Source organism: Poromitra crassiceps (genome assembly GCF_964638095.1).
Source record: "Poromitra crassiceps genome assembly, chromosome: 8".
NCBI classification, from domain to species: domain Eukaryota; kingdom Metazoa; phylum Chordata; class Actinopteri; order Beryciformes; family Melamphaidae; genus Poromitra; species Poromitra crassiceps.
Genome location: NC_139629.1, coordinates 39,814,816 through 39,833,831, shown reverse-complemented (window position 1 = coordinate 39,833,831; position 19,016 = coordinate 39,814,816). Strand labels below are relative to the sequence as shown.

General features: G+C 47.6%; 1 protein-coding gene across 1 annotated transcript; it reads right to left on the bottom strand.

The window, feature by feature from the left end:
• Positions 1–113: 113 nt before the first annotated feature.
• nr1d4a (nuclear receptor subfamily 1, group D, member 4a) lies at positions 114–13,789 on the bottom strand. The gene is made up of 8 exons (XM_083640979.1): positions 13,529–13,789; positions 6,593–6,916; positions 6,378–6,466; positions 6,105–6,249; positions 2,676–3,259; positions 2,298–2,483; positions 1,958–2,168; positions 114–1,467 (listed from the first exon to the last, which is right to left on the bottom strand). Exons 1-8 carry the CDS (start codon positions 13,548–13,550, stop codon positions 1,271–1,273), a joined length of 1,758 nt encoding a protein of 585 aa, XP_083497105.1. The 5' UTR covers positions 13,551–13,789; the 3' UTR covers positions 114–1,270.
• Positions 13,790–19,016: the final 5,227 nt, after the last annotated feature.

Sequence of the window (19,016 nt, the reverse complement as noted above, 5' to 3'; positions counted from 1 at the left end):
CTTATGAATGGATACCAAAGAAAGACACACAAGCAGAACCAGGTACATTATTTCAACTTTTATATCATTATATCATTTCTATTCAGGAAGAAAGATTTACAAAATGTACAAGATGTGCTCAATCAACCATAATCAAACAAGCAAAGCAGTGAGATCCCTCACCCAAAAATATCTCTTGTGTTTGTATGACAAACATTGGGACGAGAGGAAAGGCTGCATGGAGTGGTTGCCGAGTGGGTGCTGGTGATTTCAGGGATTATGCTGGTTGGTTAGAATGTCCGACAGCAAGGTCTGAGAATCCCCAATATATTCTCCAGTGCAAAGCACCCTTGGCATGGCCAAACCCCCACCCAGTGCAGGAAGGTCAATGCATTCCTCTTCTGTCAGATCCACCATATCAATTCAGTTATTCATATAGACACATTGGGGAAACAATATTTACAGCAACAAAAGCAAACAAAAGAACTATACAAAATCCAACATGCATGGAGTCTCCATTGGAAGTGATTCTGGATACGTTGCAATGACGCAGACACACTGTTTTTGTGCAAGAAAAAACAAAGTGTAAAATGCCCTCGCCTTATTACCATGGCATATTCAAACCCAATTCGTAAACTGGCTCTTTTCTGGAAGATAAATTGGGTCCTATTGTGTACAGGTGACATGTTAATAGTGGTTTCATTCCATACTAATGCAGATGTTTGAAAGTGAAACAGTGACACACAATGACCTTAATATTGCAGGTTTAACTATGTATTATATACAAGGTCCCTTGCTCTTAAGCACAAACTTGACACGTATTCAGTCATCATAAATGGTCCCTAAGTAATAGCTGTCTGGATATACGATATAATTCTTTCAACTGTGGTTTGTGATGCTTGATGACACGACCGTGGGAATAATGAGTCTTTAAGTGAACTGGCTTTTGGTCGTAAGTACACAGGAATATTGAGTAAGTGCACAATTGATCTGTCTAAAAGGGTAATTGTAAGTCTATGTTGATTCATGGTCTGACTAGAACAATGTCCCTCAAGAGGTCTTCAGGTGTGTGTGTGTGTCTGTGTGTGTTTGCATGTCGCAAAACATCGAATGATGATCAACAATGAATCAAAAATATGTCCATCACTGTTCCTCATTTCCAAGAAAGTCCAGCTCTTGGAAGACAATGAGTAAACGTGTTTACATGTTTGTGTCTGTGTGTGTGTGTGTGTGTGTGTGTGTGTGTGTTTGCATAGTGTGTGTCTGTTTGCACTGTTCTTGAGTGCCTTGCTCAAGGGTCGATGCGGAAGGCCAGCAGTTTGTCGGAGTGCAGGTTGTTGAGGGTGCGCAGGTCGGGGAGGCGCAGGAGGAGCTTGGGGAAGAGGGCGCTGTCGTCCGGGCGCCGGCGGGTGATCAGGGAGCGCAGGGCGCGGATCAGACTCTCCTGGAGCTGCTCCACAGCTCGCATGTCGGAGATGCCCGAACGGTCTGAGGAACACAGGAGAAGCCCAACAATGAATGGTGGAGGTGGACAAAGACACTCACTGTCAACCAGTCAACCAGCTTTGTATGGTTACAAAATCAGTATACACTATATGTAAATGAACAATGTTTAACTTCCCTCCATCTTGCCTGGACCGAGGAGAGCGCCCCGTTCATTCACAGAACTTCCTGGTCCAAATGATGTCATAATGATGTCACTTGGAGCAGTTTTTCCATGGTCACCATCACTCTCACTCTTACTATCACTATCATTATTGCTCCCTCTACCTTTATTCGCAGGCCATGAAGGTCTGCGAATGAACGCGGAGCTCTTGGTCCAGGCAAGATGGAGGGAAGTTAAACATTGGTTCATTTGCATATACTACCGATTTTGTAACGATACAAAGCTGGTTGAAAATCCACAAAGTGGCCGTTGAACAAACTGTAACCTCTGTAACTGTAACTGTCAGTCCTATCTCTCTGACCGCCTCCTCACCTGCAGAGACCAGCACCACGGCCATGAAGAGGGCCATCTCGTCAGGCTCCAGACCCAGAGAGCCCAGCTTCTCGCTGAACTCAAACATGGCGTCGAGCAGGGCGCCCATGCCCAGCACCCGCAGCGTGGACAGCGGGTACGTCTGGCCGTTGAGGAAGGTCACCGTGCGCTCCTGGGCGTTGAATAACGTGCAGAACCTCACCATCAGAACCTGAACACAGCCAAGAAACAGAGCAAGGGGCTGTTCAAATCCACACTCATCAACAAGATGCACATTATTCTGTATTATTATTATTCTTTTTTTGCAATATCAATCATTTATAACGGAGGTCATTATTACCTGGAAGGTGCCGGACTTGAGCAGCATGACCTGATCTTGCTGGCTGAGCGCTTGGAATCCTGGGATGCCCTTGGCGAACTCGACCACCTCTTTGACGGCCGGAGTGAAACACTGGGAGAAGGAGTCCCATATCTGCTGACTGCTGCGATCTGCCCCTGATACAGGGCATGCATTAAGAGGGCAGGCCTGAGAGAGAGAGAGAGAGATCAAAGGAACAGTCATAAAGTGTTGGCCAGACAAGATACAGGCTGTAACAATGTAACAAGATACAGGCTGTAACAATGTAACAAGATACAGGCTGTAACAATGTAACAAGATACAGGCTGTAACAACGTAACAAGCATATTTTATCTATGTCAGAAGTCTCCATGTACTTACCAGCACTTTAGCTCCCGTCGCTAATTTCCACGGGCAGGATTGAGGAGGCTGACTTGGGGTTATTCCTGCAGTGCAATAATTGTTCTGATTGGCAGATCGGCTCCTTTGAGGGGCGGAGCCATCAGACAGGCCATGATTCTGATTTGATGACATCAGGTAGGCGGAGCGACTGTTGTCCAGGGCGGTGAACGTGTGCTGGTTGTCATTGGGGGCGACTGGACAGCGTGCGACAGGGGCAGCAGGGCAGGACTGGTGGTAAGCCGGGGTGGAACTGGGGTGAGAGGAGACGTGGGCGTAACTGGCCTCCTGAGAAAAGGGAGTGGTGGTGGTGGTGTTGTTGGTGGCCATGTGAGCCCTCTTGGCTGCTCTCTCGTGGCCGCTGCCGCTGAAGATGTCCCGGTAGGCTCTGGAGATGGCCCCGATGGCTTCTTTAGAGTTGCCGTCTTCCGGGCTGGACGGGGTGTCCCTCCTCGGGGAGGAGTCCATGTCCATGGCGTTCGACTCATTCAGGCTGTTCATGTAGCTCTGCATCTCGTCCAGAAGTCTTTGCTTCTCCCTCTTGGGGATGCGGCCAAAGCGCACGGCTAGAAGAGGAAACACAAGCAGTTGCAGACAGATCAAATTTCCACTCACTGTTGAAAAACATGTACACCTGTTCTGCACATAAGACAAGTTTTGCATCGTCTCAATACATTTTATCAACCAGGATCGAGTTTTCTTGGTTGGACGGAAATAACTCGAAATATAAGAACTCTCCAGTGAAACCAAATTAATTTCTTTCAGATGAAGTGGCAGTTCACATCCTACCTATCCAGTGAGAACATTGCTCTACAGTAAATCATACAGATTGTGCCTGCTTGGATTGGATGAACACTTTCCTCTCCTCACCCCCCCCCCCCCCCCCCCCCCCAGAGTAACCATCAGCTGGAGAGGCTATTTATAGACCCCCCCCCCCCCCCCCCACACTACCATCCACCTCATTCCTCTCCTCTCCTCTCTCCAGCCCTCTCTCCTGCACCTTCTCCCTCCCTCCGGTTGTAAATAGGGCAGTGGGGCAACGCGAGCGTGATGTCACTAGCACTGAGATCCAGAGAGGTGGGCTCCTAACAAATACGTTGAGTTGAGGAGAAAGTCGAGAGACTGAGGAGAGGATATGAGAGAGAGAGAGAGAGAGAGAGAGAGAGAGAGAGAGAGAGAGAGAGAGAGAGAGAGAGAGAGAGAGAGAGAGAGAGAGAGAGAGTGTGGGCAGGTGGGGCGTACATCTTCAAAGATGTCTGCAAAAGAACTGAAACTACAAAGTATACACCATAACTCCAATTATATGAAAATATAGCCTACATTTTCACAGGAGCAATAATATCAGTAAATGTATCCTGATTCCCAGATGGTACACGTAATACGCAATTTAGATCGAGTAATCAAAACATAATTATGCCATGTTGAGTTAGGTGAGGCTATTTACACCTTAGATATCGCCATGTTTATTTGACAAGACATCCAGTAATTGGTTCATTGCCTGTGGGATGCAGTACCCTATCCCTACTGTAGGTCAGTGATACTCAACCCGAGGCTCTAGAGCCACATGCGGCTCCTTTATGCGTAGTTGTGGCTCTTTTAAGTCCTACTTAAAATAACTAAATAAATAAATAAACATCTAAGAATAAATAAAGGGAGGAAAGGGACTTTTTTGGATTTTGGCTCTTGCAAAGATTTTTGTGGTCATTGTGGCTCTTGAGTAGGCAAAAGGTGGAGTACCACTGCCCTAGATACAACCAATCATTTGGCATGAGAGGCAAAATGTGGACTAATGTCAGCTGTAGGTGTAAAGACAATGCCACCAAGTGTGCCACCAAACTTCAATATTTGCCCTATATTGCAGAGGCCACGTCACACCGCGCTGCCTGCTGGCAAATCAGGGCGCATCATTTATTGCGGGCTGCAGGCAGTTGCGTGTGGTTTTCCTGTTTTCGCAATATCCGAAACAAGCAAAAAAAGGGGTTTCTGGGTTGTGGTCCTCGAATCTTCCGAGACTCTCCTGTAAAGGGGGTCGACTCGACGCGAGTGTTTGCTCTCTTTACCGAGCTGCCTTCCTTCCGCCACCCTGTTTTCTCTCTGCACCAAAAGTGTCGACGAGCAGCACATGCAGAAATAACACTAACCTCTTTGACTCGCTTAGAGCAATGCAGAGCACTGGAGGGGCGGAGATAAGCAGAGACCATACTGAGCGGAAGGAGACAGGCAAACTACACCCAACTAGGTCATGATGTATGAGGACACTATAGGCCCAATTCGCTATCGTTTTTCTAGGTCAGCGCAAGCTATTTTCTTTAAACTGTGATGATAGGTGATCAATCACTGTTCAAGCTGGTGACGTGAGCGTCATGCCAGATCACTCCCGTCACAGCGTCAAGACGCTGTTTTTATGCCTCCCCTCGCTTAATTGTCGCCACATCGCTCGTTAATTGCGCTAAGATGTTTCGGAGGGCGACGCAAGGTAATCAAGTTGACCCTGTTCCAATTTCCTAAAATAATTCCTGTGTTTGCTGCAGTTTTCCAGATGACAGATGGCTTCAGGGACTTCACGGCTCCTCCTCTCATAAATCACTGTCTGAGAGGGGGAAGATGTGAGCGAGCTCGGGGAGCGCGGTGGGCACGTCGTGGGGGGGGAGAGGAGGGAGCGCGGTGGGCACGTCGTGGGGGGGGGGGGGGGCAGAGTACAGAGGAGGCAACAGAACGAGAGGAGGATGCAGCAAAGGGCGTGCGAAAGACACATGGAAACTTAGAGAGTGATACAAGCCTAGATAGCGATCTGATGCACTGCAATGACACAGTAGGACAAGGCAGGTTGCAGGACTGCTGATATATATATGTATTATTATGTAGATATGGGGCCAGTTGCACAAAGCACCTTAAGTTAAGATTTTCCTTAGGGCCCGATTTAGGGTGTACATAGAATAAAATCGGTTGCACAAAACACCCGTAAATCTTCTCCTTAGGGTTAAACATTTGAAGGAAAACGTAAGCACAATAAGATTTAAGGGTGTTTTGTGCAACCGATTTTATTTGATGGACACCTTAACTAACTCTAAGGAAACTCTTAACTTAAGGTCCTTTGTGCAACCGGCCCCCTGATGTAGATCTGATGTAGATCTGATCTACTGCAACGAATGACACGGTAGAAGGACACGGCAGGTGCAGGACTGCTGAGAGAGGGAGTGAGTGTGCTACTGGCAGGATGACCTGAAAAGACTTTCCGCATTCCATCCTTCACACAGACCTAGATCTCATTCAGCACTTGGTGCCTCCTTCTGGCTGCCCATGTCCCAGCTGCTTTGGGCCTAATCAGATCACTGTGGCTCAGCGGCAGCAGGACCGCAGGAGTGCGGCTGAGCCCTCGTTACTAAAGTGTGTCAGGAAGTGGAGTCTCACCGTCTCTCGACATGCCGACGCTGAGGCACTTCTTGAAGCGGCAGTGCTGGCAGCGGTTCCGGTTCATGCGCATGATCAGACAGTTCTCGTTCTTCACGCACATCTTGTAGTTGATGTTCTGCTGGATGCTGCGGCGGAAAAAGCCCTGGAAGAACAAAAATAAATCGTCACACGAAATGAGATGGCTCAAAATAAGCCAGTGTGGAGGAAACGTTCACCACGATTATTATTTATTTTATTTTATTTTTTGCAGGGGGGGGGGGGGGGGCTTACCTTGCAGCCTTCACAAGCGTGCACTCCGTAGTGGAAACCAGATGCGATGTCGCCGCACACTTTGCACAACAGGACCATCCCGCCCGTCTCTGGAGAGGGGGGCAAACCATGTCAGATAGTCAGATAGGATTGTCAGGAAAAACTACAATATCAACCACAGATCATTCAGAGTATAAACGAGGAGATCAAAGCATTAGGACAGTGAAAACACTCACTGGTGAAGGTCCCGGTGAACCCGCATGGCCTCTTCGCCGCGATGGGGTGCGCGTAGGTATGCTGAGGGGGGGCTACCGCCGCTGCCGGGGGGGCGCTGCTGTACACCTCCGGGAACTCGAACAGCAGCGTGGGGGATGGGGCAGTGCGGCCGCCGCCGCCCGCCCTGTGTTTCAACGGCCCGATCTCTGTGAAGGTGACCTCCTCCGGAGACGAGGGCTGGGAGAGGGAGGCGGGGGACTGGCTCTGGTACCCGCTGGAGGGGCTCCCCGGGCTGGGGCTGGCGCTGCCGGAAGAGCCTGCGTACAGGATCACTCCACCACCTGCTGCAACCAAGAGAAGAGGGCAGAGGTCATCAGCATGCTCCACAGCTCAGAGGTTCGGGCTGCGGAAGGTTCGAATTTGAGTTCATGTTCCTAAGTAGCCTACATAATGTACAGCAATGTCATTCATCCTTTTTCAAGTGGAAGAGTTAGCATCATGTTCCTTTTTATGCTGTTGAGATCAAATAGGAGGTCAAATCAGTTATGGCTAATGCTTTGTAGGCTACTACGTCTCTTTTTTCAGCTGTTTTTCCTGTTTTCTATAAAGCACGTTGGAAACTGTTTTTTTTTTAGAAAGGTGCTATACAAATAAAGTGTATTAGTATTGTTATCAATAATAATGAATTAGATTAATAGCTTAATTCGCTCATGCAAATTTGCTCTGAACACCCTATAGAAACGGTTCACTTAGGCTATTCTACGCCATCCAACGTGATGTCATGTGATGTGGCACAGCCTCTGGGGGCAGCAGAGAGAAAGCGAGCAGAGAGTTTGCAGCCTCGTTGCCTCATCGTGAGTGGAACACGCATAATGCAGCGGTCCAGCGGACAGAGAGCCGGGGCGCTAAAAATACCACAGGAGTGCTGGTGGTCGGCACGGCAACAGAGCCGCCAGCAAGATCCACACAGAAGCACCAACCAACCAGTTTGCCAATTAACTCCTGGGTGTCATGCAGTGTCGATACAGACACAGTTGAAATCACAAGTCTTTTTGTCGTTCAGGGTTTCTCTCTCTCTCTCTCTCTCTCTTAAGCCTCTCTTCCCTCTCTCTCAGCATCCTCTCTCTCGCATCTCTAGTCATGCTCCGCACGTGTCCTCCTCCACTCCCAAGAATAGCCCTGGCTCCCCTGGCACCGTGCCCAGCTCTCCAGCACGAGACCTGGCCCACGGCCGGGGCCGCCTCACATGGACTTCTGACACCACTGACACGGTCACACCGGCCCAACCTTAAGCCACAGTCTGGTGCTGAAATAGCCCCGCGCAACAAAACCAACCTTAAGCCACAGTCTGGTGCTGAAATAGCCCCGCGCAACAAAACCAACCTTAAGCCACAGTCTGGTGCTGAAATAGCCCCGCACAACAAAACCCACCAAGTCGGCTCTGTTTCTAAACACGCTGCGCTGACTGGGTGGGAGCGGCGCCCCCCGAGGATGCTGCGGCCCCCGGGACGCCCCGCTGCCGTCGTGTCGGGGAGAGAGAGTGAGTCACGTTTCTGCCAAGGGAAAAGCCTATTATTTCACTGTTGTGTATGGATTGAATAGCGCTCCAAACTTAGGCCACATTTTTGATGAGGGAAAAACTGGCATGGCCATTTTCAAATGCCCCCCGCTCACAATTTTCAACAGCCCCCTCAGTCACTCCGTCCTGGAGCCGGGCCTGGTGGGAACCCTGTGGTGGAACCAACCTCCTTCAGGGACCCCTGGTGGTCCTCGGACCCCCACGTTGAGAACCACCGTTTCTAAATAACAGGATATGGATCCAATATACAATTGTATTAATCACAATTGGCTGTGTGTTGGTACCAAGAAAATACTTTATTTTGAAACGTTAGGGATATCCCACTTTCAAAATAATTCCCATCATCCACAATTCATGCCATGTGATTAGAAACATAGCCTGTGTTGCGACCAGCCCAGCACTGTGTATTGTGTGTGTGTGTATACACACACACACACACACACACACACACACACACACACACACACACACACACACACACACAATACACACACACACCAGGCCCAGCCCTGTGTTGCTGCGCTGCCCTTTGCGTGCGATTTGTCTGGCTGGAGTGTTGTGCTAATCCCTGAGGCAGCAGCAGCACGTGTGCTGGATCTGTTGACTCACTGCAGCCACAGAGCCAACAGACGCAGGCCTGAGCCTCGCCTCCACCTGAGCTTTAACATGCAGACAGACAGCCTGGGCCCCGCCCCTGCTGCGGCTCCGCCCACACACATTGCATGTGCACCTGAAGACTCACATGTGGCTGATCATGAATGGCCTTCCAAGAGCCACACTGGGCCATAAATACTGTCAATTAATAAGCTGTTTTACAGTCTGTTTTTAGAGGAACATTGACTATGAAGATACGCTGGTGGTCAGCTGCACTGCCTTGCATTCTGATATGGGCCTATCTATACTGCGCCTTTTGAGAAGATCACACTTCAACCTTGGGGAATGTTTTTTTTTTCTCCAGGTCGTTTTTTGTTGTTGTTGTTGTTGTTGTTGTTGTTGTTGTTGTTGTTGTTGTTGTTCATCTAGTCAGTTGCACGTTCCATAGGGGATGTCCCATGCATGAGGACTGCATGCACTTTCTCTTAAAGGGACAGCTCACCCTAAAATCCAAAATACATATTTTTCCTGTCACCTGTAGTGCTATTTATCCAGCTAGATTGTTTTGTGTTAGTTGTCTGGGTTTTGGAGATATCAGCCGTAGAGATGTCTGCCTTCTCTCCAATACAATGGAACTGGATGGAACTTGGCTTGTGGTGCTCAAAGCACCACAAGCCAAAAAAAATACAATTGAAAAACTCCAGCAATGTCGCTTTCCAGAAATCATGACCCAGTAACTGTGAGCAGGTTCATGTAGGAACTATTTTCTTTCGACCAAAACTACACCCGCTAGCTAGCTGCTGCTAGTTTCATGTAGGAACTAGCTAGCAGCTAGTGGGTGTAGTTCAGTCAACAGAAAATAGTTCCTACATGAAACGGCTCACAACAAGGTCTGTGGATTATCTTGACTTACTGGGTCATAATTTCTGGAACGAGACATTGCTGTTGAGTTTTTCCAATTGTATTTTTTTGGCGCTTTGGGCACCACAAGCCGAGTGCCACCCAGTTCCATTGTGTTGGAGAAAAGGCAGACATCTCTACAGCCGATATCTCCAAAACTCAGGCAACTAACACAAAACAATATACCGGTAGATGGATAAATAGCACTACAGGTGACAGGAAAAATATGTATTTTGGATTTTAGGGTGAGCTGTCCCTTTAAGCAGAAGCTGGTCACTATTCAGGGCAGTGCATACAGCAATGATTGAATAATCAGCAGGTCCTCAATGCCCATCGTGAGTTTAGCCTACCCGTGCAAGCACTAATCTGCCTGGGACGAGGGGCAGAAACGTGAGCACAACATAACCCTCCCCTCTACTCCACTCTCCTCTCCTCATCTCCTCTCCTCTATCCTATACCCTTCCGTTCGCTGGTTTGCCCTAATATGCAGAGAAAGCCCCACACGGTTAAAGATGTGCATAGCGTTTGTATATCCCTGCGTTATAAGGTTTATATTGCCTTCCTGTCAGCGATGCTATAATGACAATTGGCTAAAGTAGGCCTAAAATGACAGCAATGGATGACAACTGAATGATGTATGTGCTGCTATATATTATAGAGGCCAATAAAAAGAGTTATCGTTTGCAATTGCTGCTGAACATGGCTGATCTGTGCGAGTGCTATTTTGGTGTTTGCTGTAGACTTCACTAACCCAGGAGGCTGGTGTAAGTAGGTCAATATCACAGAAACATGATAGAATGGTATTTCTCTGCTGCAGCCTCTAGTCTCCACACTGCTGCTGCATCACACACACACACACTGCACTGCCCCATGCAATCATCAACGCCTGGTGAAATTAAATCATCTTAAATGTATTTCAGTGGATATCATTTCCAAACAGTATATGAAGATATCATTTAGTCGGCCAATCACTGGTTTTGTGTTTATTTGAAAGAACATTTTGCATCAGTGGCATGCGTGCACACCTCTCAAACATGGATTTAATATGATCCATTTCAGGTTTAGCAATGATTTTTTATCAACATGTGGCAGTTTTCATTTGGGGAGCACATCGAGTGGATGAGAGGAGCATGTGAGGTTCAACAGAGGAGTGATCACATTCAGAACCTGAACAGATAAGCTTTGTTGCAAACTCGAGATATCCAAGTAGTTCTAGTCAAGGACCCCTAAACTGACACAAATTAGACCAAAGGGACCCCCCCCCCAATTTGATAAGATTTTATCCCAGGGTCCCCCATCTGACAAGATGTTTGCCTTTGAATGTTTTATTACAGAAGAAACCCATGACCAAAATATTATTGTGTTGCTTTAATATGGATTGAATTTTAGTGAAAATAAATTACCCCCCACCCTTTTTGTTGTCGTTGTGGACCCCCTTGTACCCCCCAAGGGCCGCTGGGCGGTCCCCAGTCCCCACTTTGATAACCACTGATCTACAACTCTGAGGTCTGTGATTCAAAACGAGGGGGGAAGTGCTCTCAATAGCCTGCAAGTAAAAAGGCGCATGAGGCGAGAAAACGTGACATGAGAGACTGAGTTAAAGCATGAAATCGCTGACCCACTGACCAAGCTCTCCTTCACATCACCGCCTCGCCGCAGGCGGCGTCCACACACAGAGGCGTCCGTAGGAGCGCGGAAGGAAGCGGTGATGAGAGGAGGACCTGGGAATCACGCGTGGCACGCGGCTCTGCAAGCGAAGCCACGTGAGGTGAGGACGCAATGGAGAAGACATGGCGCCGCGCTGCGCTCCAGCCAGGACTCCTAAAGCCCGCCGCCAGCCACCAGGGGGCTTAGAATTAAAGAGCCCAATAAAACAGAGAAGCACGATTATGTTGAGAGGACGGCAGCACCCCGGCTGCTGCACCATTTTATGTCAGTCCAAAATGCGCTCCATCTCGTTTACAACACATACAGGTGAAATGTTATGTGCGCCATACCTGCTCCCATGGAGCAAGATAACAGAATTAACCCTGATGTAAACTCACTATGTTCCTGCGTAGCCTACTTTTTTGTAGGCTATAATATTATGTAGGCTATGTCTATATAAGCCTAAATGTAGCCCGTGATTTTTTTCTCTTTAGGGTGCCTTCAAATTTGCAATGCCGGGCACGTGCATTTGCAGCATTTATCCTTAACTCACAACTGCAGTTACTGTCCATCTCTGGGAAATTAATCAGTAAACTGATCTCTGGGGTCCAGTTGCAGCAGTTGACCCCACTCTCATTTAATCTGCTGGACTTTATGAGCCCGTAGCTAGGCGACTGCAGCCATATTTTGAGGCTGGGTTATTATGATTATGTTTATGAGATAGATTGGCCACTGAACTGAACTCGTGAGCGAAAGTGAAGTCATGTGCATTCCGTGCAATAACTTTATGGGGACAATCAAGGTCAGCGAACCTGATTCAAGGTCAACCTTTAAAAATAGCTCTCATGTATGGCCAGACAAACAACAATAGCCTCAAGGCGAGCCAAAAGATGCACTGTCAACCAAACAATGGAATTAGCTATAGCCTACTCTGTTAAATCTATAGCCTCAGATAGGCTATTCTTTGTGACCCGAGCAAGTCACCCCTTGGACACTGCTTTACTGTTAAAATCGTTAATAACAGCAAAAGCAACAGACTATAATGTTTTTTATTATCATTAGAATTAATGACTAATACAACTATTATCCATGACCACTCATTTGTCAGCCTTGTGTTTGCATACTATGAGGCACTGCAGGCTCAGTGGTAAAATGTAGACCTGTTGTTGATCAAATAAACAGCCAGTCTAGTCTAGCCAACTGCGGTGCGCGGTGAGTGGGTTCAGCGCTCTGTGGACCTGCCCTCAGATAAGTGGGGCAGAGGCTGCGCCCATATCACCTGTGCTGGAACGTGACCTGCCGCGGCTGTTGTAAATGAATCACCCGTCAATTAGGAGAGGGCAGGAGCCATGTGCTGCCCTACTCACCCCAGAGGAACCGCTGCGTAATGTCATTTACCGGATGGATGGACTTCCCATGGTTATTAACTTTTATGCTCCTCCAACTACGACCCCAATAGCCTTGATAAGACACAGATACGAACGTCAACGTTTCCTTGTTTTCCCCTCGTGTGCACTTGAGTACTATTGTGTTGGCACCGACAGTTATGGCTACACTGAGTGACAGCTAGGCTACTACACGTGAGTTTGTTTTCATGGTGAGAAACAGGAAGTCGCCCACATCACCACAACCGCACAAGACGCGTTCCGCTCCAGTCGCTGCCTTTTGACATACAGAGCCTACTCTCAGCCTTTTGACAGTTTGCGATCTAATCAAATCCTTAATTCCGATGTTCTTGTCCGGACTGAATATCCATGCGCAAAAAACGAGACCATGCACAATTCTCAGAGATAAAATGCCACACACACACACACACACACACACACACACACACACACACACACACACACACACACACACACACACACACACACACACACACACACACACACACACACACAATAGTAGCCTACGCAGACACTGAACTTTGAGTGATTTACAAAATAAATTAAATAAACAGCATCAAATGAGAGAATATCTTATTAATCTCAATAAATAAATTAGTGTTTGTCGTCATCTTACTTAAAGCCACAGCCGTGGTGGTTAATTAAACCGTTTCATGAAGAAGTAAATAGGCAAAAAAATCGATTCAGCTTCAAATTGATTATCGCCAACATGAATGGCAACGTTATAACAAAGACAATTGATTATGACTATATTGTAGCTAATTAACGGCATTCGTAATTAAGTTGTCGCTGCCATTGTCCACATAGCCTGAAAGTTTGATGTTACTCACCACCGCCAGGGCTGTTATCCATTTCTCTTGTCGGTGTTGATGACAATAAATTGACTTGAAGATCGATGCGTCTGAGAATATCACTAGACTGGAGCAAAAGTCGTATGAAGTCGAGAAACACCTGTGCGTAAAACACCTGTCCAATAGAGCGCAAAATGGGAAGCAGCAGCCTGTGTGTCCACTGGTCAACTGTGAGGAGAGCGACGTGTGTGTCTCTCACTGAGCTCAGCTGTGCACTGGAGAGGTGATCTGGAGAGGCGGGTGTCCCTAAAAGATACCTGGACGCCTTCTGCGTGCTGGGCTGTGCGCCTTGGTTTCCAAGTAAACGCGCGTGATGTGATGTGGCACGAATCTAGAGCAAACGATTCTCACGAATTCCAAGAATCTCGAGTCAGCACGCCCAGCGTCAGGCGTGACACACACACACCCACTGATAGGCTACAAACACCCACATCAATCACGTTTGCAGGTGAGTGAGAAATATGAGCCGCCTCGCCTGTCCGACTCCGAACCCTTCAACTTGTCTTGTGTCTCTGTGTGGGATTTGGATCCGGCGAAGTCTTTTTCACTGTCTCTCTCTCCTGTAGGTCTACCCTCTTGTGCGTTTTCATTGGCGGGGATCTGGAGCTGAGGGGTGTTTGATGCGCTTATTCGACCGTGGTATGCGTTCAGTAAAGCCGCGCTACATGTGCGCTCTACATGTGCTGGGCTGAGCGCTGCCCTACTGACACACATTTTATGCAAAACACGCAGCGTGTGATAAGAGCGAGGAGGGGTGGAGAGATGGGAGGTTGGATCACATGGACAATAGGCGTGGCTCACCGTGACTGCTCTCTGGCGAGCTTAACCTCGCGTCACCGGGGCAGGTCTCTCTAGGCGAGCTGCACACTGATCTAAAGACTCACTGGCCAATGTAGGCCTATGCCAGACACCATGCCAGTGGGTTTAAAGAACATAATATGTGCCAAATAACACACAGCTGGGCCTTTAATGCGCCGTCACATGCAAAACGCTCCACTTTAATAGTGTATTCATTTTATTGCTGAAAAATGTTTTATAGCCTGATCTGATTATGTTGTCCTCACAGTAACAACTCAACTCTATTTTGTCAACATACACAGGTTTGAGGGTGAATATTTAGGCTACATCACTTTTCCAACTTATCCCAAATTTAAAAAGATATATGTTCTGTCTGTGTATAATGGAACAGACACTTGACTTCTATAGTCCTGACATGAAACAACCAACACAGTCGGGCTCCGCCTCAAAATATGCAGAACCTGACAATAATTAGGCTACAGACAACCAACCTAAAGCGCCCCTTAGTGGCAGTTTTTAGCAGTGTGCCATAAGCATGGGATACTGTGTTTATAGAGAAGTATCTATCTATCTATCTATCTATCTATCTATCTATCTATCTATCTATCTATCTATCTATCTATCTATCTATCTATCTATTCCACATATTTGTCCACATGGTTTACTTTAATGTAATTTAAATTGTAAGTTTCTCCACAAAAAAGATTGATGACAATTTCAGTATTGTCACGGTCGGATAATGCACCCGATCTGACTGTTGTCACCCATAGATTCAGTAGGTTCGTGATCAGCCCCATTCCTAATGTCCTCCTGAGGAGCATGCTCACGGACTCAGTAGTCAAACGCAGGAAATGTGTTCATAAGTAATCCAAAAGTAACAGAAAGTAATCTGCTACATTGCTTTTATATTGATACTTAATTATTACAATTTTTGACAGGTAATTCATTGTATCGGATTACAGCTTTAAGTAACTCTCCCAGCCCTGTGGATAATCATAGGAACGAAGGAAGACACAGTAAATTGTGGCCTTATGTAGTGTACTACATTTGGAACCACTGGTGGTCTACTTTATGTGGCACACCTTTGTGTACATGTCTTAAAATGGTGGGTGAATGAAGCTTGATTTATCATTCAACCGTTACAAAATATGATGGATTCTTCCATAAAATAATCCTTTTTAGGCTAATCGACCATTGAGAGGTGTCAAAGCAGCATATTGTATTTATAAAGCAACCAAAAATATTGCTTTTACATATCAATAAAGTCAATAGGCCTGATTGACCAAAGATGTCATGTGGAAAAAAAGACTCAATGTGATGTCTGTCTGTCTGTCTGTCTGTCTGTCTGTCTGTCTGTCTGTCTGTCTGTCTGTCTGTCTGTCTGTATGTCTGTCTGTCTGTCTGTCTGTCTGTCTGTCTGTCTGTCTGTCTGTCTAGGCCAGTGGTCCTCAACACTTTTTCACATCAAGGAAACTGACACAAATTAGACCATGGACCCCCATCTAATAAGATTTTAGCTTTTGTGGTGACCCTGTCTTGCAGCAGCCCGGCGTGTTGGGGTTGTTAGGCTGATTGGGTGCACCTAGGCCCGGTGCATTCATTGGGCTTAAGAAGACCTTAAGACCATTTCTCTCTCCCTCCTCACTGATGCAGCTGTTGTTCTGATCTTTTGTTTAACTAGGCATCTCGCACGCTCGATTCTGCTGCGCGGGGAGAGGGGGTTGTAGCCATTTCAGTGGTCTGTACAGACCATTGGTCTGTACCACTAGGGGGCGCTAAAGCGAATGGTCCGGACCAGTTGGTGTGGTCCGTCACTGTACCACGGACCACTGGTGTGTGGTCGGTCAGGTGGTCAGTGTGGTCTGTCACGTGGTCCGTCAGTGTTCCTTCTCATTTTAATGCATGGTCAGTCAGCACAGACGCTCTGACCATGGTCCGGACCACATAGTGTGTGGTCGGTCAGGTGGTCAGTGTGGTCTGTCACGTGGTCCGTCAGTGTTCCTTCTCCTCTTACAGTAATGCATCAGTCAGCGTACAGACGCTCTGACCATGGTCCGGACCACTTAGTGTGTGGTCGGTCAGCTGGTCAGTGTGGTCTGTCACGTGGTCCGTCAGTGTTCCTTCTCGTCAAAATGCATCAGTCAGTGTACAGACGCTCTGACCATGGTCCGGACCACTTAGTGTGTGGTCGGTCAGGTGGTCAGTGTGGTCCGTCAGTGTTCATTCTCCTCGCATCGTCAGTCAGCGTACAGACGCTCTGACCATGGTCCGGACCATTTAGTGTGTGGTCGGTCAGGTGGTCAGTAGGGCTGGGTCGGTTTGAAAATTTTAAAACCGGTTCGATATTGCCGTCTAAACCGGATCGAACCGGTATACCGATTCTTTTTTGTAATAAAAAAAAAAAAAAAAATTTTTAAGCAGGGCTCCCGAGTGTGGCCCATAACTGTCTGTAGTGCAACTTCAGTCCACCTGATAGCGATAATACACCTCTAAGCTGGTATTGTCAACCAGCAATGATACTGAATAAAAAGAAGCAGGCACACCCTGTATTTATTTCTCATAACTATTCAGCTTAACTTTTCTTCAAACATCAACATAATAAACAAAATAAGACTTTTGCATACTAGTGCAACTTGAGAAGAGGCTAATACGAACAATAGTGCAATCAGAATGGACTGGCAAAAAAAAAAAAAAAAAAAATTTAGGTTTTTTCGGTTCGCACGTGATCAAACCGGTTTGGGCTCGTACACTGAACCGAACCGGTAAAACCGGAAATCGACCCATGCCTAGTGGTCAGTCACGTAGGCTACGTGGTCCGTCAGTGTTTCTTCTCCTCTTAATGCATCGCAGTCAGCGTACAGACGCACTGACCATGGTCACGACCACTTCAGTGTGTGGTCGGTCATGTGGTCTGTCACATACGTGGTCCGTCAGTGTTCCTCCTCGTCTTATGATCAGTGCTTGTGTTGTCCTCGGCTGCACCGTGGGAAAATGATGCACATAAAGGAGACATGGGAAAATTCCAGTGAAGAGAATAAAAGAATTAACAGGAATAAGTCTGTGTGAATACATGGATGCAAGAGTTCCCCTGTGCCACAACAAAGCCAACAAAATACCATGTAAGTTAATCTAGGGCACCCTGAACGAACGACAGGAGGAAAGAGCTAGAACTTAGACACATTAATTTTTAGATATGCATGGGAGATAAATAATTTTGAATAGAGTTTTTTAAATTGATTTAACACATTTCCTCAGTCAGCTCAGCCATGAAGACAAACTCATTCTGCCAGGCCGCTCAGCTCAGTTGGAAAATAATGCCATGACAGCTTTGTCACCCGATCTACTATGAATCACCTCATTCAATGGAAAGGAATTGCATTCAAATGCCCCCATCGAATGGAGAGGAGTTGTACAATCTCTACAACCCAGTTTCCCTGGGGTTGTAGAGATTACTTGCAAAACCCCATTTAATGGGTAGGATTCAGGGGTTGTACAGATTACTTGCAAAACCTCATTTAATGGATAGGATTCTCCATTGGCTCTTCTCTCAACCACCCTGCCCACCTCTGCAGGCATGGGGAGGGTCTGCTTGGGTTAGGGTTAGGGGTGGGAGAGGTTAGGTTTAGGCATGGGGGTGGGAGAGGTTAGGTTTAGGCATGGGGGGTGGGAGAGGTTAGGTTTAGGGTTAGGGGTGGGAGAGGTTAGGTTTAGGCATGGGGGGTGGGTTAGGGTTAGGGGTGGGAGAGGTTAGGTTTAGGCATGGGGGTGGGAGAGGTTAGGTTTAGGCATGGGGGGTGGGAGAGGTTAGGTTTAGGGTTAGGGGTGGGAGAGGTTAGGTTTAGGCATGGGGGGTGGGAGAGGTTAGGTTCAGGGTTAGGGGTGGGAGAGGTTAGGTTTAGGCATGGGGGTGGGAGAGGTTAGGTTTAGGCATGGGGGTGGGAGAGGTTAGGGTCTGGGTTAGGATTAGGCATGGGGCATGGGAGAGGCTTGGAGGGGTCTCCAGAGACGACCCCCGAGGGTCTCGAACCCTCCGTTCGGCCCCCAGACCTTCCGTTCGGCCCGCAGACCCCCCGAAGCGACCCCAGGACCTCCACAGGGTCCTGCGGCCCACCCAGGCCTCGGAGACCCCAGGTTTATCCATTGAATGGGGTTTTGCAAGTAATCTCTACAACCCAGAGAAACTGGGTTGTAGAGATTGTACAACTCCACCCCATCGAATGGGGACATTTTGAAGCAATTCCTTTCCATTGAATGAGGTGATAGAAACCTCGCATCGCAGTCAGCGTACAGACCCAGGTCCCCCAGGGGGCTCCCCCAGGGGGTTCCTCCGTATATAACCCCCCCACTAAAAACATGTAGAACATCAGATCGTCATCGTCATCCGACCAGTGACGACAACATCCAAAGTTGGTCCCCGGGCGCTGTACGAGAAAGCGACCACTGCTCCTGGCCTGCCTCCCGGAGGAAAGGACATGCCTGGATGGGTTAAATGCAGAGGACACTTTTCACCGGCCACCGTCAGCATGAGTGTGTTGTGGCCGCATGCATGTGTTGTGGTGTTCGTGTGACAATAAAAGACGGGGCTTGTCCCGTTACGAGAGAGTTTTTTTTTTTTACGAGAGAGTTTTTAAGAGACGCACTGACCATGGTCACGACCACTTCAGTGTGT